The sequence below is a fragment of the Aphelocoma coerulescens genome, chromosome 2 (assembly GCF_041296385.1).
Source record: "Aphelocoma coerulescens isolate FSJ_1873_10779 chromosome 2, UR_Acoe_1.0, whole genome shotgun sequence".
In the NCBI taxonomy this organism is placed as follows: Eukaryota; Metazoa; Chordata; class Aves; order Passeriformes; family Corvidae; genus Aphelocoma; species Aphelocoma coerulescens.
The window spans coordinates 15,373,521-15,401,490 of NC_091015.1; the positions used below are offsets into that span (position 1 = coordinate 15,373,521).

The 27,970-nt window shown below is 45.9% G+C and overlaps 1 protein-coding gene and 1 long non-coding RNA gene across 6 annotated transcripts in view; one reads left to right on the forward strand and one right to left on the reverse strand.

The window, feature by feature from the left end:
• JCAD (junctional cadherin 5 associated) overlaps positions 1-27,970 on the reverse strand; it is a 60,547-nt gene that overhangs the window by 13,546 nt on the left and 19,031 nt on the right. For 3 of the 4 annotated variants that reach the window (XM_069006558.1, XM_069006555.1, XM_069006557.1), the window contains one exon: positions 2,289-2,650. In XM_069006558.1, the coding sequence (XP_068862659.1) occupies positions 2,289-2,590 (302 nt within the window). In that variant the 5' untranslated portion in view covers positions 2,591-2,650. Of the gene's footprint in view, positions 1-2,288; positions 2,651-15,252; positions 15,331-27,970 lie in introns of those variants that run through there. The other variant, XM_069006556.1, reaches the window with a different exon arrangement.
• Positions 15,506-26,695, forward strand: LOC138106256 (uncharacterized). 2 transcript variants are annotated; one of them, XR_011148953.1, is made up of 3 exons: positions 15,506-15,844; positions 16,206-19,889; positions 22,690-26,695. It is a non-coding gene; the product is annotated as an uncharacterized lncRNA (long non-coding RNA). The 2 variants fall into 2 exon arrangements; XR_011148952.1 differs by lacking the exon at positions 16,206-19,889 and having other exon boundaries at positions 22,690-22,921; positions 23,096-26,695.

The window sequence follows — 27,970 nt, forward strand, 5'->3', positions numbered from 1 at the left end:
GTTGTTGTGGAGGTGTCACCATCTGTGAAGGACATACACGGCGTGCTTGGGCCCTCTCCTGCTCTGTGCTGACTGGGAAAGCAGCACCAGGGAACGGTGGCAGGAAGCCTGCAATGCCCAGAGAGAATCTTGCTGGGAGGTCGTCTCTTCTATGGGCCCAAATTGTCCCCAGGTCTCTGCAGTGTGCAGTACTTTCCCAGCCTGGGGGCCAGAAGCTGATTTCCCACAGCAGTCCAGAAACCAGGCAGCGATATCAAAATGCCTGGTGGAGTTCACCACAGCCCCCACCTGTCACAGGCCTGGGCACTCCAAACTGGGCCATCACAGGTATCTTGTCTTCAGTTCTAGAGCAGCTCAACGCACACAGCAGCCTTGGATCTGGAGGGGGACTGTCACCTGGGGCTCAGGAGCTGACATGCAGGTGCTGCAGCTGCGGCTTCCCCAGATCCAGCCCAGAGAGCTCCCTCCTCCCTTCCTGGACCAGCCAGGCCACAGCTGTGTCACGCTCCACACCGGAGGCACTCCACACTGCCAGGCATGGCAAGGAAGGGATAATACAAAGGTTTTCCCAGCTGCTAGTGCCTTGTGAGAGCTCCCAGTGGGCTCACTGGGAATCAGAGTTTGTTGTAATAATAATAGCAAGAAAATATTTCTATTTTTATGAAAGTGTGACAAAGCCATTTCCAGGGTTGTGTTCCCTATTTTGTATGGAAAAGCCACTTTTCAAAACCAGGATATAATATTTAACTATGCTGTAGACTGGCAGGTCCCACCCCTTGCATTTAGAAAGAGATGTTTAAACTGTTAGAGAGCATTATTTTGTATTTAGCCAAGGCCAGCAATTACAGATATCTCTGCCATATCCAAGATGTGTGAGCAGATGTGTGAGCCCCTGCAGATGCACCCAGACGAGTGGGAAGCAGGGAGGCAGCAGCCCTCCCAAACCCCTGTGCATCCACACAGGCTCTGACTAACAGGGTGCAGGAGCAGCACTGCTGTGGTAGCTTCCAGCCTTGCATAGCCAGATCTTCTTCACACCAGTATTTCTCCACATTGCAAACTCAGCACTAGCTTCCTCAGCACCACTGCATGCTCTCTTCCCCTGCTTCAAAACCTTTTTCCCTTTCATTCTTTTTCAGTATCTTTCCTTACTTTTTTTGCTGTCCAGTTTACTTCATCCAAAACACACTAGGAAGCATCCTCCCAATTACCTTTACATCAGTGTTCTGTCCTTCCTTCTCTCTAGGTTCCACCTGGAGACCTTCACCAGGACTTGCTGCCCTATGACTGCTTTAGAGGGTTCACATCTCTTCCTGCCCATTATCCTAGCTGTCAAGCAGCAGCCATTCCTGCTCCAGGCAAACAGACTTGCAAGGGGAAGAGATGTGAAGGGAAAGAGCAGACAAGCCCAGCTGTAAGGGGACACATGGCTTTGCCACACGTTACTGAAGGTCTTTGTAAGAGGACAAGCTCCCAAGGCAATGGTGTTTTGCCCTGCTTTCAGTTTCAAGCCCACTCGGCAGGAGGAAGGGGCTTTTCCTTGTAAACTATCGTCATACTTGGGCTGGCTTCCAGTCCTGCTCAAGCCCCTTTCCTTTGTTCATCTGCAGCACTCAAATAGCTGCAGAACAATGGCCGAGCGTCGGTGTGTACACACAGCTCTTCCTGCCCAGCTGGCCCCAGCCCCGGTGTGCACGTACTCGGAGCTGAGCAAGCCATGGTTGTACAAGCACGTTCTATGGAGTGACAACAAGAGCTTCCATTGGCTTGGAGCCGTTTTAAAATAGAAGTGCACAGGCACCTTCTCATGCTTACTCCACGAGAGCAGCCTTAGGAGAACAAGCAAGTCCTCACTGCATGTAGGAACACCCACCAAGAGCTGCGTGTGGCTGAATCCACTGCAAAATCTATGTGGGAGAAGAAGCTGGGTGCAGTTTTTTAGAACCGAAGAAAAGTAAGACCTTTTCCCCCCATTTTTTTCCCCCGTGCTAGGATTAAGCTTTCCTAAGTCCATCAGAAAGGCCTTTCTGATACAGACCACATTAGTAAAACATATTTTCCCACACTCAGCCACTTCCTATTATCCCACTATTCTCAAAGGCCTTTCTCTAGCAGAAGGTGAATGCATGTGTCACTGGATGTGGACATCCAGTGAATGGAAATGGTTACTAGGATGGGAGCAGGAAAGGATCACAGAAGATGGTGTAAAGGGTTAGAGTCATGATTAGTTTTTCTGTCAAGAACAAAAGAAAGAGAAAGCAAAGCCATGGCATGATGCTGAAACTTACCCCCCTTCTGAAGTATGAAAAGTGGACAAACCCTGAAGGTCATGGTGGTAACCAGGACCTGCTTGCCTCCCTTGGCTCCCATGGCTGCTTTCAGTGCTGCTGGAGCTGGTTTTCACGAGAGGTTTTTTGCTGTACACCCCAGCTCTGGATTCTGCTTCAATCCCGTTCAGTGTTGTTCTCTGAGCAGATCTGTTCCCTGTGATTTCATGCCGGCATCCATCATACCTGTTCTCATATGAAACAGGGGGATTTTTTGACAATTTGTATCCATGAGAAATCAGGAGGTCTTCGACACTGAACATGTTGTGCTGGTTTCCCTCACAGCTGTGCCATCAGAAAGCTCTTTCCAGCTGGACCCATCACTACAAAATAAAACCAAAAAACAAGCAGAAGACCACTTTAGACAAGGAAAGATATCTTTGATCAGCCAGTAGGCTACTGAAGCTAAGAGTCTCATCCCCTGGACTCAGTTTTTCCTCCCTTTTAATAAAATAGATGAAGCAAAGTGCATACAGATGCTGATGATTCATGTGCTGTCCTTCCCTAGACAATACACCTCCCTGCACTCAGCCAAGCAGCAGATGTTGTGCTGCTGCTGTTGACTCAGTCCCTTTCACTCAAGAATTCACTGGTGATTGCAGCTTTCAGATTTCACTAATGCGATCTCAAAATAAAAACTTTGCACTGGAGGTAAGCCCACTTGGGCAGGCACTTCCTTCGAAAACTGTTTTTCTCCAGTCATGGAGAGGTGTGCTCTGTATTAAGTTGCTGCGGAATGAGGGGGTGGATTACAGAGCAATAAGCCTCTCCCTACAGCTCTGCATATTCCAATGAATAAAAATGTTCACATGAACAAGGAAAAAATATGCATAAGAACAAAAACAAATTATGCAACCACATGAGAAACCCAGGTAACATCATGCAATACCCCACCTTAACAGTCCTTTTTACAGATTACTTTTCTTTTCTCCCTGCATTGGCCTTCTGCAATCCTCAGCTAGAATAACACAAAACCTAAGATTTCAAGTATGCTGTTTTTACAGCACACTTCCACTGTGTAACACGGCTGGAAACAACACGTGATTCCCATGTGTATTCTGTCTCAAGGATTTCCAAGACACAGGACAGTCAAGATTTTTCTTCCCCAGTAACAGCCCTCAATTCTGCACTGACTAGAGTGAAGATCCAGCAAAGTGAATTAGTTGGCTGAAAACAGCCTCTATTGTCTATACCACTCTCACAGCTTATTACGGCCATTATAGAATACCCGTCCTTCCAGAGTTTTAAAATGTGTGGAAGGTAATGTTCTGTTCTGAAGGTTGTACAGAACAATGGACCCATCCTGATACATTCCTCCCCGTTTGAACAGTGTTGCCAAAAGAAAGAAATTTTAAAAAGGTGGATTAAAAAGGTAAAATACACAGAAATAGATTTATGTAAAATATAAAACACAAGATGATTTTCCCTGCATGAAGAGTTCATTTAACATGTCTAGTGAGTACTGCGTGTCCTTAGTAGTAGCAGGTCCATCAGAGGATGCAGTGGCAGCTGCTTAAAAGGAGACTGTCTCTGCAAAGATCATGACAAGCAAGTGCATTTTATACACTGGTCTCTAATGCTCTTCTTGGCCATGAAGAAAGGGAGAAGTCTGTTCATTACTGTTCACAAGGATTTACTTGAAACGGAGCAACTGCTGAGATGGCTGCTGCACGTTTATTAGTACTAAACCTCAGCCTACATACACACAGAAGTGGATTGGCTTAATATATAAACCAGTTTCTGTGCTGCAGCACTCTATGTGTTATGGCCACTTTTTGCCTATCCAGCACCCCATCTGTTTTCTGTCCCACCTTGTTTCCTGGATGCTGTGCCAGCTGTGGAGCCGGTCTGGCCAGCTGCTCTAGGCCAGCCTGGTATGCAGCTCCTGGGCACACAGGGACCCTCCAGCCGCCTCTGTGCTGTGCTGCCCACAGCAGCCACAGCACTCGCCTGAGGAGAGATCACAGTGTAGAAAAACAGGCACGATTTTTATGCAGAGCCACAATTTAACCTGGAACACTGCAGAAGTGGCTTTCCAGCCTGAGAGCCTCCTGAACACCTAAACCGGTTTGTCCCTAGAGCTTAATGAATCTCCTCCCTTTTCACATATGTAACACTACATACTCTTTAAAAACAGAGAAATAAAGCTCTCTGCTGCAGATATTAGCCCTTGCTAGAACAGAACTCCAAATTCCCAGTAAGAGCTCTGAGTAGGTGAGCCAGCAGTAAGTACAAGCAGGCAGAAAGCAGGGACGAGCGGGACCCTTCCCTCATGGAAGGAAGGGAAGGCTTTGTGGGTTATTTTGAATGCTGACCTAAAAAGCTGATTCTCCATCCACCCCCTGCCTGGACTGTGCAAGGAGCCAGGTATGAGCAGAGCAAAGGGAACAGCTGGCTGCTAGAGCTGTTCAGCTTCTAACAAGAGAAAGATCCAATGTGACTGCCATACACAGCAGAAAGCCCATCGAAGCGCTCACAGGTGCAAGGAAGAAATGTGCTTTTCCTGCTATTATCGGGCTGGCTTGGAGCAGAGCTTAACCCCCTCTCTGCTGCCCACTGCAGCCATCAGAGAGGCAAAGGTGAGTGGGTAAGAAACCTCCAGCCCATGGGGTTTACTCTGATCCTTCTTTGGGCACCAGTGGTGAGGAGCAACAAGTGGAAGTGTGACATGAGAAACTGGTATGACCGTCTCCTCCTGCTCTGCAAACTCTGCAAAATGTGTAGAAGAGGAAACCCCATGGTGTTCTGTGTGGTGGGGAGGCCCATCTGGGAGAAGGATGCTATTACTATGCCCATCACAACGCTGCAGTGGGAACAACCAAGGGGAAGAAGCTCCATGCTCATGGCACAAGCTCCAAGGAGCCAGTAGCAGTGGTGGCAGGTGGCCACTAGCTGGGACATTGTCAAGATACAGCCTTGAAAGGCTGTGCAGAAGTCATGAGGAAGTAGCATCTCCTGCATCAGACCTGCTCAGGGACAGGAAAGCCAGAGGTCCTGCCTGATCAAAGCCTGCAGGATATCAACCATGTCAGCACCCATCATCTGCAAGGATACTGGCCAGCTTTCTGAATCTGACTAGAGTTCCAGGACACTCACCCCGCCTTCCCTTAGATAAATAAACCTAAAAAATAAAATCAAAGGAATTGTTTTGGCAGGACCAACAAAACCATTGCTGCAGCATTGTCATGTAAATAATCTGTCAGACTGGACTGCAGAGTAAAGGCTGTGCAGAGCTTCTAATTTGAGGGAGTATCAACAACGCTGCAAAACAGTTTGTTTTTCCAGCCCTCATTTGTTTTGTTTGCCAATGACATCAGTGCTTTCTGATAGGCTTTGCTTCCTGAGGATGCCTGCTATCTTGCCAGCGTTTCCGACTTGTCCCCAGCGCCAGTACAACTCCGCATTACATTGGAAACAGTGGCCAAGCTTTTCTCTGGAAACTTCTCAACAGCACTCTCAGATGCAAAGAAACAAGCGTGAACAGCGGAAATCAGCATCAGCCCCCATATGGACACACACAATGGGGACCCACAGCCTGAGCAGGCAGGACACAATGGGATCACCAGATGGAAACGTTGTCAGAGCACCTCACCTTGGGGTGCTCCATCCATGTGCACAGATCTCACCTCTGGCCTGAGAAAAGCCCAAAGCACTCCTGATAAACACCATGAAGAAATTTGGTTCTAGTTTCCTCTGAGCTGCTTCTGGAACTCATTCTCAGTGGGGGAAACACAGTTTTCTATTTATGATCTGCTTTTGTCTGTAGTTCCCTAGCAGGAGTTCCCAAGCCTTGTTACTTTGGGGGGGGATACCACCACCATCTGTATGATGACCAGTACCAGTCATGACGAATGCCAACGCTTGCAGCAGTGGCAGAAGCAAGTCTTACCTCCATGCTCTGAAATGACTTGCATGGCATTGAATCCTCCCTTCATGGTACTCTCAGGAGCCCCTTGGCAGGCTCCTTCCTTTAGCCCAAGTTCCAGAGAGTGTCTCAGTACAGCAGGCACATATTGGGTGGGAGACCAGAAATGATAGAGGATTTGGCCCTGGTTGCCCTCTGTAATATCTCTCCTGCCCTCTACTACTTGAAATAAAGGGGAAGGTGTCAACTCTTTAATTGGCTGAATACAACTCCTGAAGTCCTTCTTGGGTGTGATTTGCCCTGCCCACCTCTATTTATACCTGATTTATTTAGAAATATTTATAATAATAATGTAAAAGATTTTGTAACAACTTTCAAGAAAAGAAAACATTGAAGGAAAATTATTCATACTGTGAAATGAAGCCTACAACATCAAGAATTGCCAAAATCAAGGCACCCCGCATGGACGCACAATTTGCTGCAGTCTCTAATTACGTGACTTGAGGCTACCAAATTCTGCAGGACTTCTGCCTCATTTGGTGTGCAGGCCAGGTGATGCTAGTTCTTCCTGGGTTGTCTCTGCAGCAGCTATTCAAACACTGTTCTGAAGACATAGTTACTAACAGGCATCTGAATTACAAAGCATATTATCTAGATGGGTCACACATTAAACTAGCTTATCTTCACTCACGTCTGGGTGACATTATTCCCATTTCATATCAGACATGTGCCAGACAGAAGTATTTATGCAGACAGACTAAAGTGAAAACAACCCTCTCCACTCTAGGCATCCATTCTGAAGTGCTTACAACCTGATTTTCTGAAGGACTTAGCTTTAAAATGAACTAGGTACATTCAGAGCAACTGCTGCAAGAACCTGGTACCTCTGCACATCAACCTAAGTGTGGCAAATAGCTGTCCACACAATGAAGGCATGGGATGAGCCAAAAAAACTAGTTGCAGTAATTTCTGTACTGTGCTTTCCTACATTCCTCTGCCCATCTAATCCAACATTTTTGTCCAGGAAGCCCCATATCCCCCTGCCCCTGTTAACTCCTCACTACCATGTACCCCAGTGCCTTCCTTTCCCCCATCCCACACTCACCAATCCTTCTTGCCGTCCTCCCCTTCTCCTCCAGCGTCCCTTCCCTGCCCTCCTGTCTCCTGGTCCCACCAGTTCAGCCACTCTTCCCACACAACCCACCACTGTGGCAGTCAGCCTGTCCTTCCTGCTGCACCCCTCACAGCTTCTGCTGGCCAGTTCTCAGTTTGCATCTGTCACCCCAATTTCTTCCTTCCCCTCCTAATGAACACCTACTGTCCTGTCTACACTTCCAGCAGAAGCACCTCCGTGCCTGCTCTCTGCAGATTTGAGACCCCATCTCACCTATACCTGGAAGAAGCAGGAGCTGTCATTACAGGGATGATCCCACTGAGCAGCACAGCCCTGGGCTGGTGCTACACAGGCATGCTCTGCTGGCACATCCCTTGGAGCAGTTAGGGCATGAGCACAGGGCTGGGTCACAGGTGGGCTGCTCAGCACCAGAGGCTGGGGCAGAAAAGTCTTGAGAAAATGGAATAGCTCGAAACAGAGACGAGTCTGCCAAGAACATGCACAGATGTCTCCAAGCCTTGTCACCATAGATCCTGTTCCTGAACATGATGGCACCGCAGCTCTCAATCAAAAAGCTGGAGGATTTATTTTCTTTCCCCTTTCTAATGTGGGCAAAACAACATTCCTTCTCTCCTTCCCCCTAGTTTCTCTTGGAAATGGTTGAATTGGTTTAGCTGACAATATTAAAATAAACTTAGCTTGAGAGAGAGACACAACCTGAAAGTCTCAGATCAAGTGATAAAAGCCTGACAGACTACAGCAATGGAAAACAGGTTCTTATGATTGTTTTAATACTAGATGGTGCTACTTGCTCTGTCTAAATATAACCCTAAGCTACATCCCAGGAGAATATATAAGTCTTTGGACATTTTAATTGCTCCTGTTTCTGGCTTTGCATGTGTCCATATAAAACAGCCTATCAAAAGCACATTAAACAAAGCTTTTACCTTGCTAATTTCATTTTTTGGGGGACAGTAAAGTCAGATGGGACTGTAACCAGCAGGCTGCAGTGCTGATGTGCATGCAGCCACTGCAGAGTGCCATGCCCCTGCCCTCTGCTACGGAAACAACCAGCACCACATCCACTGACTTGCAGACACATGCCCCATTGGGAAAGATAAAATTCATGTGGCTGAAGAGCCTTCAACAATAATGTTCACTGTGATCAAATGTTAGATATGTAATGCAAAGATACTCTAGAACACAGGAGAAAAAGATTGGAGAATATTAATGCAAGTTGGATGTATTCAACTTGGCGGGACTTAATTAAGCATAGGCTAGGAGTAAGGAAGGAGTAGGAAACTAGTCAGGGCTGCCTCCAAGCAGTGAGTAAATACCTTCTAGAAATTCTCAAAGGATGAGTGAAGGGTAAACATATTATCTAACTTCAAACAAAAGGGGGAAGGAGACAGATCTGGGGTATCATAGACCAAACAGCCATGCTTTGATATCAAATCAGAAAAATTAGTATTCAATCCACTTGTAAATACTTATAACAAGTGTTGGTTTATTGTGGAGCAGGAGGGAGCAAGTGTGTGATCCAAGAAGACTTTCCATCTCCCTGCTTGCTGCCTTGCACTGCAGCTGCATCCACTCCCACATGATAAAGTCATGAGAAACAGAAAATACAGACTTGTCAAGAACAAATTAAGCCTAATCTATTTAATTTTCTTCTTTGATGGAGCTGGGAGCATAGTGACTAGAGAGGAAAAAAACAGTAGAAGTCACACGTTGGAATGAGGAAAGCTTTGATGAATGCATGTGATAGCCTTATATGCAAACCAGGTGAATACAATTGAGGTATAATTTACTGTGGGCAGGCATACAAATGCATCAAATCTGTACTCAAGGAACAGTTGTAAGTCCAATGTCAACCTGAAAAGACACATAAGGGCTGTGCCTGGGGTCTTGCTCTATTTGATATTTCCATTAACGACTTGTAAATTAGGAGGTAGATTACAATTACAAATCTCTAGGGAATGCTGTGAACATTTTCAGGGATTAAAATTAGAATAAAATCTTAATAAATCAGAGACTCAGTCTGAAATGAATGACTGAAATTCAATACAGGCAGGAGTAAAAACACATGTGGAAGAAGGAGGATGACATGCAAAAGTACAAAACAGAGTAGTACAGCAAAAGAGTCTCTGGGGCTAGAGCCAGAGGAAAGACATCATTTGACTCAATGATCTTTGAGATCTTTTCCAACCTTAACAGTTCTATGGTTTCATGATAAGAGCAGTGCAGCGCTTGGTACACACAGGTGAATAATCTTGGAATATATCTAGAGGAGCATCACACATCAGCCTCTTTTCTCCTCTCAGCCCTATATCCAGTTTGGGCCCTACCTCAATCAAGATGTTCACAGGAATGAAAAAAAATTTAACCAAGTGTGACCCCTAGAGAAGAGGGTACAAGAAGTGGGCTTGTTTAGTTGGAATAAAAGTGTGGGGGAATGAGGGTGAGAGAATGAGAGACGATAACAAGTTTTAAATATGTCAGGCTGCTAAAAGGCAGCAATAATCTCATCCTACTCCCTGTGGATGTGGAAAACCAAAGGGACTGACTTAGGAGGCAGCAAGGGTGATTTAGATGATTAGGAGGAACTGTCTAACCATAATGATAGTTATCCACTGTTTATGCTGGCAGGCCGTGAACCAATACAGGTTTTCAAGAACAGATTAAATGAAAATCTATCAGAAATGGTGCAGATTAAGCAATCCTGCCTCAGAAACAAGAGATTTGGGATGGAAACTAAACTTTTTGATGTTCTTCCTCTGCCTTCCTCCCACAAAAGTTACTGTTTTGTTGGCATGCCCCACACATTTCCAAGAAAATCAAAACTCTTACATACGAGTCTCTCAGTGTTACAAATAGTCACCTCACCTCAAGGTGGCTTTTCCCTCTATCCCCAGCCCCTCCTGCTGCAACTCCCCATCCACCCTCCTTTCCTGACATCTCTGCATTGCAGGGAAGAGTGAGGGGAATGCTAAGGGGGAGCAGGTCTGGCACAGGGGTAGAAAAGAAACTTTGCCTCTCCTCCAGGGATGGGAGGGACAGGAGGCTGAGACACAAAACACACACTATGGTTGGAAGGCTCCTGAGCAGAGAAGAGGCAGCTGATGAGCTGAGTGGAGGCATCGGAATGGGGTCCTGACCAAAGGACTCTTATCAGATCACAGATATGCACCAGGCAAAGCTTTAACCAAGCTCCCGTTACAGTCAATGCTGTACTGAAGGCTTCAAAGCCACTAGTGCTACATGCATAATCATCTCTGCAGACTACACGGGAGGAAGACATGCCAAAGTCATTGCTGGAAGATGAGCCAACTTTATGTTGGCTCTGCATGTCTTCCCAGGTCAGTCCCTCCCATTCACCTCAAAGAAATTAAAAAGAAATATGTGAATTTTTGTGTTTAGCTCACATTACCTGTGGGCAGGAGAGTTCACATTTTTTCTCTAACACAGAGATTCACAGACAGTGAAAATTACAGCTCACATCCTCTTTGCATTCTTTGAGCAAAAAGACCTCACTGAAATCCTGAGGAACTGTGCCAGAGAAGAAATTAATGATACAATGTGTCTCCAATAAAATTAGGAAGTGGGGAGGATGAGAGGAGCAAGTCTTAAAGAGTTTATTTAACTCTCAGAAGGTAGTTATTCCTGTCTTGTGTCTCATCGTTGCAGATGCATCTGCAAACCCACCATGGCATGAGAGAGAGAGTACAGAGCATCTCCTGGGGCAGATCTGAATGAGATCATTATTTGCTCTCCAGGTGCTGCCGTTTGTTAGGAGGTTTCAGACTCTGCTTTCTTGCATTCATCAAGAAAAAATGGTAGAGAGAGAGAGATTATTTTTTTAAAGTAATGTGGGTGTTTGAGTATTGGGTTCACACTGCTGAAAAACATGTCTGACTCTGGATGGATGGGAGTTGGTATCTGAAATAAGCTTGATTTTTTAATTTGCCATGGACCAATCCAGCCCTGACTGAGCCCTGATAGGCTGAGGCTCAAAAGCATCCAAATAGAAGTAAATGCATAACGGGGAGAGAGGATACGTCCAAGCATGCACAGATACCACTGTTTGTATTAGCTGGTTTTCAAAATGTCAACAGCTTGCTTTCACTGATGATAGACCAGCACATTAGTCCAATGAAACTGGTCCAGATTTTTTTCAGAGAAGGAGCAATTGTTAAAGAGCACTCACTGATACTCTGTGCTCCAGATATAACCAGTCCTTACACTAATTGGCAGCATATGGTGTATTTCCTCAAATGACAGCTTTTGTCTGTCACAACAGGAGAACAAAATAGTACATTTATTACACAAAGCATAATTAGTCAACTCTTTCCCTCCCAAAGAGGAACTGCAGAAGAGGATATTTTTCAGGACCAGATGAACATTTCCATGCTGTTTACAGTTTTGCATGGAGCAGTCCACTCTGGTGGAACAAAGCACAGGGAATCATATTTGTTGCTCACATCTTAAAATCAAGACATTATGGGCTAATCATCCCACCTAAAGTACCTATGGGCAAAGTACTAATAAGCTACTCCCACATTAGAACTTCATGAATAAGTACTATTGTTTGTATTTTTTTTAATAGAAAAGCTCCCCATCTGTATAAGACAAAAGAAAAAAAATAGAATAAAGGATCCCAATAATAACTGCATTAAATCTTTCAAAGCAAAAATTTTTAATAAGGGATCCATCACATGGCTGAACTTCTTTGAGGTGACAGTGACATGACTTATAGAGCCTGGGCTCTGTGATCAAAAGGATTACACACATTAGCATCCTACTAATCACAGCAGGATGGGCTGGCCCATCAGGCCAGGACTCATGGAGGAGTGATCTGTAAACAAACACTTTTTCCTGCTCACAAATGTAGCTGGGAGCAGAAGCATTCCAAGGTTGGTGTGGTCTTCTCTTCTTTCAAAGAGATAAGGATTGTGTCTTCTGGAGTAAGTAAATTCTCAGCATAGTCTTACACATCTGTTTGTTTACTCATTTTCGGACATCACCATCCTCTCCTGTGTGTTATCCCTTTTCTATTACCCTTGCACGTATAATCAAATGCCCTCTCTTCCGGATTGACCCTCTGCTTCTTCCTGTATTACAGATGCCTTTGATCTTTCTTTCTTGGATCTGTGTGTCCTGACTCGTAGTCTCAGCAGGATTTCCCCCCGACCCCTCGCTCCATCAGAAAATAAATGCCAAAGTAGCATTTTTATGCATTAGCATAGAAAAAACTAGACAGATGCTTGAGAAAGCTACACACAAGCAGTGCTGTGCTGCTGAGGCACGGTGTGTGCTGGGCAGGGCTGCCCACCAGTAAGGTAAGCCCAGGCTGGTGAAGGGTGACTCAGTTCCTGAGCACAGATAAGCCCCTGGAGGAACAAGGTGATCAGTCATCATCACAAGGAGGAAGATGGACCATCCTGAAATTTCAGAAACAGCTGTTCATTTTTCCCCCTTCATCACACTCTTAGTGACTTGCACGGTGCCATCAGCGTTTTCAAAAAGCAGAACCCAGCCTTTAACTTTTTTTCCTTTTTTCGACTATCTCAGATTTTTTCCCTTGCCTCACCATTTGAGACAGTCCAAGTTATGGCTGACAAATTCCATTAATATCCTAACTCTAATACACTTGGGCAAAGAGGCTCCCGCGGCATTTTGTTCCCTGCAGGCACTGCCAATACCAGAAGAACTGAGGGTTATTTCTAGGTAGATGTGAAAAGATGTCATCAGTTCACATAGAGACCTTAACAATCGCATCAGGACTGCTGAAAGGCTGACCAACCCCTTCCTTCACAGATGGAACTGGTGAGTAAGTTTCCCCAGCAAGCCCAAGTCCACTGGCCCTTGCAACAAAGCACAATAACAAGGTTCCAGAAAGTAAGGTAACCCTTTCCACCCGAGGATTAGAAAACAACATCTGTTAAAAAACAAATAAACTGGTGTAATGGCTTCAGCAAGAGACCCAGAGGATTTTAGAGATGCAGCTCATGGCTTGGTCAACACATTGTGAACAGCAAATTACAAGAGAACAATTGTTTCATACCAAGCTCTCCCACCCCTGAACTCCCTAAAGGTTAATTAGGATGGCCTCTGGCCAAATTAATTAGAAGATTTGGGCAGGACTTTGCTATGCATTTGTTACGAGTTCCAAGGTGATCAAGAAGTTCAGAAATGCCTCACCTTCCAAACAGAGCTTGCTTGGCAAAAAACAAGCTCACATGTGCCATGTCACTCCTCCGACAATCAGGAGAAACACTTAAAAGTAATGTTTCCCTAACTAAAAGCTAACACAGAAGAACTTTCTGCATCCTTCCCACTGAACAATATGCCCTTGTTTATTTTCTGTGTGCTTTTTTAGGTCATAAGAGGCCAGTGAAGTTATGCATCTAAAGAACAATATAGTACCGTAATATGCCAGTTGATACACACAGCCTGGCAGACCCTGAAAGATCTGTCTTTTCCAAAAGCTGGCAAAGACATGCTGCAGCATGGAGAAATACTGAACATCAGCATAGGAAGGGAGGATGCAGAGGGCCCAGCCTTTGAAATGACAGACTAAATTGGTCTTTTAGTTGGTATTCTAATGTGCCCTGGTGGCGCAGCTTAGAGATGACCCTGCCTTGAGGGGCACAGCCATGCCCAGCTTCTCGACCTCAAGGCAGCAGTCTGCCTCAACTTCCTCCTGCTGCCCTAAGCATCCTTGGAAAAGGGAATAACTGGCAGGACCACACTTTTTCCTCCAAGTGGTACCATGGTGAGTGGTAAAACTGCACAGCATAGTAGGGTAGGGCAGGTCTAGCCTCTGTGATTACAAACCAAGTGCTGGCACAAATTAAGGCTCTGCAAGCGGCTGCATCTCTGATCTGTAGAGCCCTTCTCTGTCATTAATCTGATATTGTTTAGTTTGAAGCCGGAAGGTTGCTATTTTCCATGTGTCTGTTACCCACAAAAAGGAACAGCCATTCTGGGCAGAATCGGAACTTCTGAAGTAACAGTGAGAAACTGCTTCAGCTCACGCAAAGAAGTGCAGCTGAATACTTTTCAGCAGGACACAATTCTCATTGTCATTAGCCAAGATTTAATGTCTTGACTCTGTGAATCAGACTGACTACTTAGAACAGTTAGATAGTTAGATTGTGTGTTCACTTAAAGACATGGGCTGGAGAAACTTAACATGTACAGTCCATGCCAATAAAAAGCCATTATTCTCAACTCTTAACAACAAAAAAACCCCAAAAAAAACCAAAACACCAAAGAAAAAAAATCCGAAAAAAACCAAACAACCACCCATCCTTAATAGATGCAAGAGTCATTTGGCACAGATCCAGTGACAGACTAAGGCCATGATTTGCAATTCTGAGGCAATTATGAAATGACATAACAGCACAGATCTCCTTCTGACAGAACAGCTGGGTTTTTGTCTCCTTTGCAACAGGACATGGTTTAAAACAACCACCAGAGAGTAAAAAAACCCAAAGAGCCATTTGACTACCGTGTAACTATGGGAGTACAGATAAATACCAAGAGGGGCGGCACTTGGCGTTTCAGACCCTGGTGCCACATCCTCTCGGGTCGGTAGGAGCCGGTCCCGAGCCGCAGCCGGAGCCCCGGTCCCGGGCGCAGAGGACCACAGCGACCGGTGGTGAATGAAGGGGAGCGGCTCCAGCGAGCGGCACCGACCAACTTCCCCGGGACCTCGGCTCGGGGCGAGCTCCCGGGGGGATGCCGGCAGAACGCTCCGCCAGAGACGGCGGTCAGGGTGGGGAGAGAAGAACGAGCAGGTGCAAAGAATGGGAACCCGAGGGATGCGCCCCCCGCTGCCGCGAACCGCCGCCCGCTCCGGGACACCTCCGAGCGCCGCCGTCCTTCCCCTCCCCGCCTCCTCCAGCTGCCCACCGCGCCCTCCCCGAGCCGCCGGCACTCACCGCTCCGGGCGGCCGCGCAGGTCCCGCGGGTGGCGCTGGGGCCGCCGCGCTCAGCGGCCGCGGCTGCGGGAGGCGCCGAGCCCGCGACGGGCGGGGCGGGGCGGGGATGGGATGGGATGGGATGGGCGGGGGCAGAGGGACGGGGAGGTTCGGTGCCGGCGCCCCGCCCGTCCCCCCGCGCCCCGGCCCGCCCGCGGCGGCTCCGCGGGGCAGCGGCGCTGCGGGCGCTGCGGGCGCTGCGGGCGCTGCGGGCGCTGCGGGCGCTGCGGGAGGCACGGGCTTTGCTCCGAAAAGTTGGACGGGCGTCTCCTGCCCTCTCTCTCGTCACAGCTGAGCACAGCCCGTGGCTCAGCTGAGGTGAACGACATCAGCTTTCTCAGCATACGGAAAATCTGCAGAAGGGAAGACGGGTCTATCAGGAATAGAGAGGGAGAAGAGCAGAGCTTTCCAAAGCTTGCTGTTCTTGCTGGCACCCGGCCATGCACCCAAAGGGTTTGTTGTTAACATGGTCTTCAATTGTTCTTGAAGCATTGTTAGTTGCCTGCTTCCCCACCTGTCCCCTCCCCATGGTTTATTCAGCTTCTAGAAACAGGTGAATAATTTGCAAATCTGTTTTGGTTTAATGACCCTCTCCAAAAAAGTATGCTTGTGAATCATTTACTTTAATAATTGGTTGGGCCCATTAACTGCTTGCCCTGTCTTAATTGAGTTTTATCCCAGGCTATCAAAGCGCTTTTGCACATGTTCATAAATGGAGTCCTATTCAATATTTGCTCTAGTTAATAGCGAGAAAACAAGGGCAGTAAAGTTACATGATGAGTCCAAGGTCACAGCAGAAGTCTGCAGGAGAGCCCAAAACTGCATACAGGTTTTCTGGTGCCCCGGTTTCACAGGGCTCTGGGAGTAATTGTCATTGACCTGCTTTTCTACGGACATCTCCTTTTGTCTTCCAGCAGTGACGGTCTGAGCCTGCAGCTGCTGACACATGATGCAGCCACTAAGGACAATGCCACCGGCAACAGGGGGACCTTGAGCAAAACCCCTTGCACCCTGCCCCTGCAGATTGTGTGCGGAGTTCTTTGTGGCTTTGCTGGTTTGGAAACACCTGTATTTTCCCATGGTAAAGCCTTGTAGCTGACACAGTAGTCAATCAGTAGCAGGTTTAGGTTTTGTCACAGAGTAGTTTCATGTGGGTGTGACAATAGCAAGGGTTTCCATCAAGGAAGCTGTGCTGCCACAACTTACCGTTTATTATTTAAATATCTTGATTATGACATGCAAAATGGGAGTTCTGGGGGTTTAAAATACTTGTCTCCTCTGTGTTGTAAGAAAAAATTTCCAGAACGATTTTCTCATCTGCATGGCTGCAGCTCTGAGCTGTTTGTTCTCCCTGGTTGTAGGATACAGTCCTGTTTATATCCCTTCTTCCCAAGACAAAAGCTTTTGCTCTGGTTAGGTAGTCATGGTGCGCCACACAGAGCAGGTCCTTGTTCCTGGAGCTCATGGCTCTCTGTTGGGAAAGCTGCTTTGGACCTGGATTTAGGGGATGGGAAGAGGTGTGGAGGGGGAACAGGCTGGACCATTCCATTGGACCATTTGAAATTGGACCATTTACTGAACAATGTCAAAGGGAAGGGACATCTTTTTGTCTTCATGATGTCACAGCCTGTAGACAGCATGATAAAAGCACAGAGGACAGCACATCTCAGTTGCCTCTCTGCACCTGGGGCTAATTTTTGCTACATCTCTTCTGAGAACACTTTGTGGGCTGCAAAGGGAGGTGCAGTCCTTGGAAGGAGGCACTCCTGCAGATTTGTCTGGAGTCCTGCAGTCACTGAAGATTTCCCTGGAGTGAAGTCAAAGGACCTTAAAGTTAAAGAAAACAGAGGAAAAGTTCCTAAAAAAATAAGACTGTGCCCATGCTCCTAGGTCTCCTGTTACAGAGAAAAACCTGAAAACGTGAGCTGAACATAGCTCCACAGTCAGAAACCAGAAAGCAGACATGATTTTTGAGACAATGTGAGGGATGCCTTGGGCTGTGTTCACAATTAACAACAAATGATGGCTGGCAGCCCCAATTCATGTCTAAGGGGGATTGCCCAGAGGGTTGGTGTAACCCATGAAGCCATTAGTCTGTGAGTTGGGAACTCTGAGCTCTGAGCTTCTCATCATTAGTACAGCTTTCAGGGACTCCCTTTGCTCCTGCAGCATCATGCCCTCTGCCTGTTAGAGAGCAAGTTCTCTGGGCAGATGTTGCTTCTTGTTTTGTCTTTGCCCAGATCAGCGGGGTTGTGTCCTCAGGTTGCTACTGTGAGACTGTGACTGCCAGGAGTAGGGCAAAGATGAAAGAAAGCAGAGGAGGCAGGAAAGCAGTTCTGCCTTTTGTCAATGTGTACAACTGATGAAGCCTTGCTCCCCTGCAAAGCCCACAGTCCTGCAGCTGCCTGAGGAGATCTCCCTCTCCTGGCTCTTTCCAGAGAAGGGGACCATTGTCAGACATTCTTGAGTTTAGTGTTTCATCCTTGAAAAGGCTGAAAGAACTAAATATGGCTGAGAGAGAAGCATACAAACGAAGTTTGCAAAAGAGAAAAGAGCACTAAAGCCATTGTCCTGCCATGTAGGACTCCTGAGATGGGTGAAAACCAGTGTGATGGGGCAGGGTGGCTCAATGGGGCAACAGAGGAGAGAACCATTATTGTCCCCTGTAAGGAGAAGGGCAAAGAAACCATGGATCTGATGGTGGTTGTGTGCACAAAGTTGGGTCTCTGGACAGGAGCATGGTGGAGCTGCATGAACCCAGCAAGCAGTAGAGCATCCCATGTGTCACAGCAGGCAGGTTTGGATCCTGTAGGACACGGTAGAGCAGGTCTGCATGCCTGGGCAAGCAGGGAACACCAGGACTCAGCTCCTCGGGAGATGAAGAGCAGCGCCTACAAGTCTGGCCTGCAAGTGGCCATTATGGACAGAAATTGTGGAAAGCAGAAACACACAAACATGAGCAAGACAGGCCAGATGGGGGAAATGCAGACGAATTAATTTACAGGGAAGAAGAAAGGAAAAACACAGAGACATGCTGCACACCAGCCAACTCTTCAGCAACAGCACTGCAGCGTCTCATCACTATGACAAGTGAATGGGAGGTTGTGCTCTGCTTGATGCAAGTTATGGCTGCTTTATGCCTTTATAATTCTCTCTGGCCTCAGAACCTCCCTGATCGGGAGTCCTGTGTTTATGTTCTATGTCCCATCAGCAGTGTCGCTGCTCAAGGCCAGAACTTTCCTGCCATTCCTACAGAACTTGTTGCAGGCTTGGAGCCTCATTTCTGGAGATGATCATTCATCAGTGCTTTTTACAGGGAAATCAAGCAGATTTTTTTCATAATTTGGTGAAGTTTGAAGTAACTAGGTGCATTAATTACTCCCCAAAAGACCGTAAGGTTTTGTCTTAGATCCAGTTGCCGGGAAAATGTTTAGGAACATATGCTGAAATCACCACATACCTGAAGTTTACCATAACTAACTAGCCACAGATGTGCTATTAAACCCCTGCTTATTTTTTCCTCTTGTCCATCCTATATGGCATGTTACAGCCATGATATATTAAACTTACTTAGAACAGCTGCTAGTCATAAACAAAATAGCTATTACCTTTTTGCAAGAAAAAGTTCACATTGCCCATCCTGACAGTAATCACCTGTTTATGCAATTGGCATCTCTTTTTAGCTTGGAACAGAGAAACTTCAGATATTTTATTGCTACATCAAGGGAAACACTAAGCACTGCTGTGGAGAAGGGAGGTTTTCATTTGCCAGTTCTCTGGTGCTTCTTTAGCTGCGTTTTGACTCAGTATTCAGGGATTCTTTTCTCAAACTGCTTTATTGCTTCTTAGTCATCCAAAAAAAGCAGATGGGGCGGGTGTGTATTGAATAGAGGGAAATAGTTCACGATGTCAGGTGGTGACCATTCTGCAAAGACGATTTAATTCACAGCAGTTGGTGTCTGTGCAAGGTGTTGGGCCAGAGGCTGCTGGGGAGCAGAAATACTGCACTGATGGAGAGTATTTTCCTTTAAGTGTAAGGACTCAGCTATCATTTCTGTCAGATATACCTTAAAGTCCCAAAGTATGACACATGAAAGTGTGCTGGAGGGAGGAAAAAATGGGGGGAAAAGCTAAAAAGAAAAGACTAGTGAACACAGAGAAAGCGTACACCCATATCATGTGAGTTCCTGAACGCTGTGAAGACTGATGAAAAGGCTGAGGGGTGTGGCACACAAATTACCCTGCAGAATTTAGCTGGTTTACATTTGGGAAAATTAGGTAGTGCTTCCAAAACTTTTGAAGTGCTAAATATTGTTAAAACAATCTTTACAGCTCTTTTATTCAAGGATTTGGCTCAGGGTACTCAGAAAATAACTAATGAGTTTCTCATCATAACACCCAAGAGAGATGGGAAGTTATCACAGTAATTACCCCTGTCACCCAGCTGAGGAACAGAACAGTTAAGCCTTGTTTTTCAGGGGTGTTTCTTGACCAAAATATTTGTACAGTCATTCAGCTGAAAAGCTCTTGAGAAGGATTAGAAGCTCTAGCTGGCCTCTCAGCAAGGTGTCGAGGGGAGGAAGAATCATCCTCCAAAGGTAGGGCAAGATGAAAGAAGAGAAGTTACGCAGTAGCAAAGCTTGTTGGTGTTGGATCTATCCTACTTTTCTTAGTTTATTTGAATGGTTACTACTCCAGAGAAGACTAATTCCTGCATTTGCTTAGTAAAGTACTACAGATTTCATGCATTATGTACTGGGGTACAAAGTGGTATAATACAGATGTTATGGCAGCTCCATCCATCTCCATGAGGCTCCACATGGAGGCTCAGCTGTGACTGCCACATTGGCATTCCTGCAAGAGATGTGAGCTCTACTTGATAAGGAGGGGAGGCTCACAGACACTGGGAAGTGAGAGGTGTGCAGCTTAGAAAAGGTCTTTTTTCAAGCACTGGTTTTATCTTGATCTCTGTAATAAGAAGAAATTAGTAAGAGCTGTGGATCCCACTAACATCATTGTGTGGACTATTGCATGAGGAAAACAGACTTTAAATAAGCTGAAAGATGAGCAGCCTTCAGTCAGATCTCATGAGTTACCACAATGTGTTGATGATGTCTGTGGAAATGCCCACTTCACCTTTACTTGTGAGTGCTCAGCAGCCACTGGGCCATGTTTGATGTCCAGTGTAGGTGTAGTCAAGCAGTGGGTTCCACCCTGTCCTCCCACCAAATGTCTGGCTACAGTTCAGCACCACCCCGCTGTGACTCCAGATTTACTGTGTCAAAGTCAGATACTGATCTGTTGGAGTCACAGTGAAGACTGAAAACAAACTGGGGCTACCCACAGGTATTAGCTAAAAATTCTTTGCCTTTTTTGTTAAATGAATTTCAAATTTACTTGGGGGGAAAAAAAGAGAATCAACTTCATCTTCAAAACAGCTGCAGTCATATTCTTACTAATACAGATAATTTAACTTGCAAATGCCTAATGGGTGCTGAGCAGGTCTTTATTTGGGAGAATAGTCTGAAATAGTGGATAATCTGGGGGAGGCGAAACACAAAGGCCAGAGTGATAAAGGTATGTGAAGTAATGTAGAAACCAGAGACACCTTTTGGGAATATCTCCTCCCTTTACTGAGCATGTATGTATAAACAATAACCTGGAAGGTGGAAAATACAGTACAGATAAAAGGATTCTTATTTATTTACACTGACATGTCTAGGCTGTGAAATCACTGCTATTAAGAGACAACTGAAGCCCTGGGAAAAAAAGGAAAATATATGCTGATGGCAGAAGAACCTATAGCTACAGCAGTAAATATCAAGAAATAGAGTCTGGAAAGGTTATACTCTTCAAAACTTTGGTCAGACTGTAATTGTTGGGAAGATAAAGGAAAGCTGCCCTGGAGCAGGTTACTCCCTTTTCCCTATGGTCACAGCCATATAGAGAGGCTCAAAGGTGCTGAGGCACCTGTGTGCAGCTGGCAAGGGCACACAGCAGGAGGGGCAGCCAGATCAGTGACCATGGGCTGTGGGCCTGCCATTGCCATGATAGTCCTCCTGCTTGCACTCAGGAGGCTGGAGATAAATGCCTTTGAGTGACTGTCCTTCCCCCAGCACTTGCTGGGGGGGGTACTTTGGTACCACTCACACTGGAGCCTCTGCAGCCAGCCCTTCCCTGAGGAGTGCAGGCTCCCCTGGGGAGAGGAGAGCATCCTTGAAATTGTGTGTTTCAATACACAATAAAAAGGCTCTTTTTATAAATGCTTTGTGTCGTAGTTTCTATTAGGTCCATAAGGACTGAATTAATAGTTATTTAACTCATCAATTTAAGCTTTTAGCTGTGGTAACATAAGTTTTCAAGTCTTAAGTTTCAAAAGACAGGGCTGCCCTTTCTGAAATAGTGTCTCCCTCCAGTGGATCTACATGAGCTAGTTTTATGAGATCAAGGGGAGAAAGCTATCTACAGTAGGTTGTTTGGGTTTTTTTAATAAGAGAATTTGAGCGCAGTAGCAAGGGCAAAGAGTGAAGAAAGGCTTATTTGTAATGGGAGCACTCAAAAAGTTCAACAAGAGTTTGCAAGACCCCTTCATGTCAGTGCATTCCCACAGAGAGCCTCACCCAAAAAGCTGAAATTACAGACCTTCTCGGTTAAAGAAAAAAAATAGGAGAATGACTTGTAATTTTTGAACCAGAGAAGCTATGTTTATCTTCCAAAAAACAGCCCCTTGAAGATGTGACTGTCATGCAGGTTTAGAGAGCAGGCAGAAAGCCCACAGACGGACGGGCCTTGGCCACTCAACACCCAGCACCAGGCATCTGTCTCCTCAGGCGAGGGGATGCTCCTGTTATCTATCTGATGTATAACAGAGTGTCGCAGCTTTCCCTATCCAAACACATCTTGACACTGGAGATTGCACAGATCCCAGGGCTCGGGAGGGAGGCCAGGGCCCTGCACCCACCCCGGAGCAGCTCACCGCCGTGGGAGCGGCAGAGACGGCGTGGGGAATCGTTATCAGGGAGCAGTGACCTGTCACGGCCGTCTCGGATGGGCCGCAGGGTCAAAGGCTTATGACTCAAATCCATTCTTCATAGAAAAATCCTTTCCAAATGCCTGACTACACCACGAAATCACACAGGGAGTGTGCTGTTATCTGTGGGGGTGGTACAGAGCCACCTCTGCTTCATGCAGAAAACAAAAAAAAGAAAAATACAGCTGTGCAGAGCATCTCTGCTGCACAGAGTCAGCTTTCCAAGCTGCTTTCCTTCCTTTCTACCTGCTTGTAGACAGGTTTAGTGGAGTGAGTGGGAATATGTTTCAGCCCCACAGTAATAAACTTGGCTGGTGCATGTGTATTTTAGTCTTGAATTTAACTCTTATTTGCTCTCTTTTTTACAGGCACTTCTGCAGATACTGATGTCATCCCCACTTCTTATTTACTCTCCACTGGAATTGCTTTTTGAAGAGACAGGAGAGGAGATATTTTTTGGAAAAGTACTGGTACCAAGAAGTTACCTGAGCAGCATTACGGAAACACAGTTTTGCTTGACAACATTTTAAGTTACAGCAACTGTGCAGAGGATTGCAGCACCAACACCAGAATGTCAGCCTGCACCATGAAGGTTTACAGGTCTGTAGGGACTGCATTAGGATTTGAAAGTCATTGAAATTCATTAGTTATATTGTAGAAGTTTATACTGATATTACAAAGAAATCTTGCTTGGAAGGCAGAGAAATTCAAGCTCTCCTACCAGAAGACTTTCCTTATCAAGCTGAATTTTTCTACTTCCTTCCTTCCTTCCAGGACCAGAGAGAAAATGGAACCAAGCACCAAAATAATAGAAGATTTTTTTAGGCAGAGCCTCATTCAGATTAATCGAAAGGCATCCATGTGCATTTTACTAGGTGGGTTTGTTCTGAGGTCACCTGCACAATTTATGCATCCCCCAATTCACTAAAGGACTTCCAGACTCATCAGTGGAAATTACACCTCTACCTCACCATATTTTCTCTACTTCAGATGAGAAACAGACACCACTGAAGCCTTATTTATCACATCCTTTCCTTCCCTGGATCCAGCTTCACCCCTGACATTTGGGCATATTGCAGCACTGTGATACAGAAGCATCATGCAGGCATCCCTTAGAGGAGACAGGCTGTTTAAAGACCAGGATGCTGTGGGACACTTACACCACACACACTCTTTAATTGCATCACCACTGTGCACAAACCCAGTCACCCCCTCAGGCAAGTCCCTCTTCTGGGGGTCCCACATTCCCCTGTCTAGATGTGAGACCTCGTAAGATCTGCCTTCACCTGACAAAGACCTGAACCTAGAAGGAGATCCTTTGTTCAAGGTGCTTTAGATTGCTCTGGGAGAAAAGCAGCCAGCCAGCCTCCGAATGAATGGCTGTTTGAAAGGAGATTAAACCCTCCCCTCTATGTGCAACTTGCAGCCAGGCAGCCTACATCAGAGAAGTCAAGCTACATCCACTCCAAGGGGAAAGTTAAAATAGAACTGAATCTTCTTACTTCATCTCTGTCTTTTGTTGTGCCCTGCAGGCAGCGTTCACCTGAATGTGTATCCTCCAAAGTTAGAGTATGCTTGCCTAAAGTGAAAAAGGGCACACACAGCCCTATCTTTTTATTCCCATCATTTCTAGGAGAGCATCTGTTGTCCTTCTATTTAACATGAACTTAGTGGTCATGGGCAGCACCACTAACCATGTAGGTACTTTGACATATTTCAGAAGGGAACCTGAAGAGCGAGTTGCAAAAGTTGTCGGGTCCTTACAAGTGGCTGCTCCATATTTGAAAATAGAGGCAAAAAATCCCTACAGAAATAACAATACTGCTTTAAGATGCTGTCCTCCTCTACCCACCAGAATCCACCTTCCCCTCTAACAGAGTCAGATGTATGGACAGTGGGACCTGCATGCCCATTTCAACACCAAGTCAGTGGTTCTAGCCTGGATACATTTCTGGCCTGCACTGGGCTGGTGGTTTTGCTGGAAGTTTTGCAAGGAAGATCTGCTGAGGGGTGTTTCGTTGTACAAGTGAAGGAAACAGCTTGGGGCAATGGCACCATAACCCAGTACAGCTGTTTCTGCAGTGATCATTTGTTCACATTCTAGGTTGCATTAAAATAGTGGCTTGGAGCATTTCTGTTGCTGCTTATCCTCTGAGTGGGCTGTTGTTAATGCAACACTCACTCAGTGAAGTGTTTGGGATGAAATCCAAAAAAGCACTTAGGTGCCTAAATCCAAGACAGTGATTCACAGCTGCCTAAGGACTTAGGTTCCTCTTTTTGTATGCCCCTTCCCTGAACCTCTTTAAAAACCTGGACTTCTGCAGTAGGTTGACTCTAGGTTCTGTTGTCTTGACTGGGCTTGGCCACCACAGCCTGCCTGATGTGCCTGTGCTGTCCAGCCCTGCAGATGAGGTGGCTGTGTTTGGGATACTCAGATGCTCTCTGGATGTGCCTGAACTCTGAATTCAGCAACCACAGCTGCTCTTGGTCAAACTGTGGCCAGTGCTGGTCTTTTCCCCTGATACAGCCACCGTGGAGTTCTTTGCAGCCAGAGGGTCATGAAGAGAACAGCACAAATGTGCTTTTACACTGATGAGGGAGGAGGCAGCCACTAGCCTGGCTTGAGAACGTTTCTCCCATGTAACACTCTCCTCTCCCACTCTCTAACAGGGCTCCACAGTAGAGATGATGAAGATACCCTTCACAGAAAACAGATGATCTCTCCTCCACTGCTCTTGCTACTGGTGGCCTGATAGGCAATAGTGGAGTCAGGCCTGGCATCTGCTGCTTGTGTGGAAACTGGATGGGTCATGGGATGCCAGGTTCAAATCCACTCATACTGCCAGCCATCAATATAAATCTACACAAAAATAGCTTAAAGGCATTCCTAACAAGCTATAAAATTCCTCCAATAACCAACTCCTCTATTACATTGCAGAGTATATCTGTCCATGTGCCTCTTTTCTCAAGATGGAGCTCAAAATAGTTACAGAAACCTGGTTATGAAATGGCAGTGACTTACAGGGAGTGAGGAAGACCATAGTTGCTCTTCTACTACAGCTTACTCACCTTGCTTCTGAAAAAGCCGCTTACTTCCAAGAAAGCTCTGAGTAGATGACAAACTGAGGTACACAGTTCCCAGTCCTGGGAACTGGTTATTTTGGATGTCAGCATCCCTTGACAACTGACAGACATCTCTGACAGACATTTCTTGACCACATTCACATGTCTTGCCATGAGACCATTAAGCTTTGCCAGGTTTCTCCTCTTGTCTGATAAAGCAGTTAGGGCTCTGTGTGACCGACACTTGCACTTTTCAAATACATATCTCAGGTAGGGCTCTACATGCACAAGCTGTTTTCCTCATTAAGCACTTCAGTTACTGCTCTTTACTTAAATCCAAGCAGGGCTGTAAAAGGCTTAATTGATGTAACACATTCACTCCTGATGATGTCAGGGAGCCACTATACCCATCTAACAGACGAGCTGATCTGCTAGCCAGTAAATTTGGGACGACAAGCAAGGTTGATCGTGTTAAACCAGATGCCATCAGCACCCTTCAGTTCTGCAAAAATGCTCTAGTTCTTCAAAAAGATATTACTGAGATGTGTAAGGAAAACATGAGATCTGAGCCACTTCCTTCTCCGGCCTTCTGCAGTTGGCACCTCTTCCCACAATCAGGAGAAGAGCCCGATGTGGAAGCATGTTTCTGAAATTATTTCAAGGATGAGATTTGGTGTCTTCTCTGCCTACATGTGTCCTCAGCAGGAAAACTGCAGAGCAGCAGAAGAGGGAAGATGAGAGCTACTGTGGGACAGAGAACAAATCTCCTCTAGATCTGTCCATGCATGTGTGTCTGGCTGGGCCCCATCCTCCAGCCATGCTGTGATCCATGTTTCAAAGGGACCATGATTCCTTCTCAAATTACTGCTTCTGGCAGAACAGCAGAGCTGGCAAGTGAGCTTTCAGGAATGTCTTTATCCTTCACGATCCATATGAAATAGGTCCAAGTAGTAATATTTTTTGGAGAGCCAGATAAACAGATTTTGCAAAGGTTGGGAGCAGTAAAGCACACTATTAATAAAACAGTCACAGTGCTCTTGGTTTTGGTCTTGTTGTGATAATTATAAGCAGAAGTTTTCTTTTGTCTGGTCAAAGTTTCTGCTGCTTCAAATTTAGAGCTGTCAGAGACAGCTGAGCAAGAGGGCTTCATTCAATGGACAGCAGTATTTGATTCAGCGAGTGCCATCATTATGCTTTGGTAAGGTCAGTGGAAAAATAAAGAGAGGCTTGTCTGAGGACCCATTCTCCCATCCACTGTTAACACTATTGTAGCTCAGAGTAGCCTACCAGTGGTGTCTTGGCTTAGAAAAAAAAAAGGACTTTTAAAAAAAAATATATAAGCATATCCATCACTGTATACAATAGTAAAAGCTAGAACTACTTTAATTGTCATATTTATTTTATTACTGCTGACTTATTTTAACATGGTACCTTCAATAGGGAGAAAAAAATGACATACTCTCTAAATACTGGGCATTAGATACAAAGAAGAAGCTACTCATAATTGTCTTTTTTTATGCCCAGCCAAACATGAAAAAAAAGTGCCTTCTGGTGGCATGAACCTGCCTAGGAGCAGAGATTTTGTTCTGATAGTCAATAATTTTCACATTTTCAACTGTTAAGTCTCAACAGCTACCATTAAGAATCAGTCTTGATGCTCCAGAGGCCAAAGCACCCACCATTTCGCCTAATTTGTAATTTAACAGGTTTATCATTTACACTGTGATGTCTCTTTTAAAGGAAATCGCAGTGGAATTAACCAATACTAAATTTCAGGTGCAGGAGGAAAATGTGCAGTGGAGCATATTTATGCTACAGACAGACTTGTGTGCCTGGGTACACTGCAGTGGATATTGCTGAAAAGGACAGCTTTTCTGCAAAGTTCTGTTATATCCCCTCAGCAGGAAACAATTATCTGTAATACCAATTTCCCGCAGAATTTGCAAATCCTTCCCTACAGGGATTTCACCTTTCTTTGTTTTCCCTGCACAGCACAGAAAGTCTGACTGCAGTGATACAAAATCAGATCTGACTCATTTTTATTTTCAGCCTCTGGCAGCTGAAGGGAATAATCTCATTTTTGACTAGAAGGAGATGAGCAAACAGGGTAAGGGCTGGTGATCTGAATCCCAAGAGGACCTCCAGCAGTGCCTTCCCACTGCGTCCATTTCGTGATGAGCTGTCCAAAAGGAGGGATGGAGGATGCAGTGGGGTGGTTCCTGCTCTAGGGGCACTCATGCCTTGGAAGGAGAAGGGGTCCAAATTCGGGCATGCCAGGGCCCCAAAACATCTGTGGGAAGGGGCACTGTCATAACCAGTGCCTACCTGGAGACGCCCCTTGCAACTCCTGCTGTCACCCCATGTGTCCTCTGAAGACGATGAAATCCCCATGGCAGAGCCCCTGGCTGCCTTCAGCCACCTCTCTTTCTCTTTCAGCTGCAGCGTTGTGAGGAGGATTACAGCCATGGTAACCAGGAGTCACATTTTCAGCAGTTTTCTGCATTTTTTGTCTCAGTCCCTGTCCCCTCTTCCAAAGCAAGATATCTCCCTGCACAGCTTCCTGACGGTGTGGGCACAGCCCTGCCT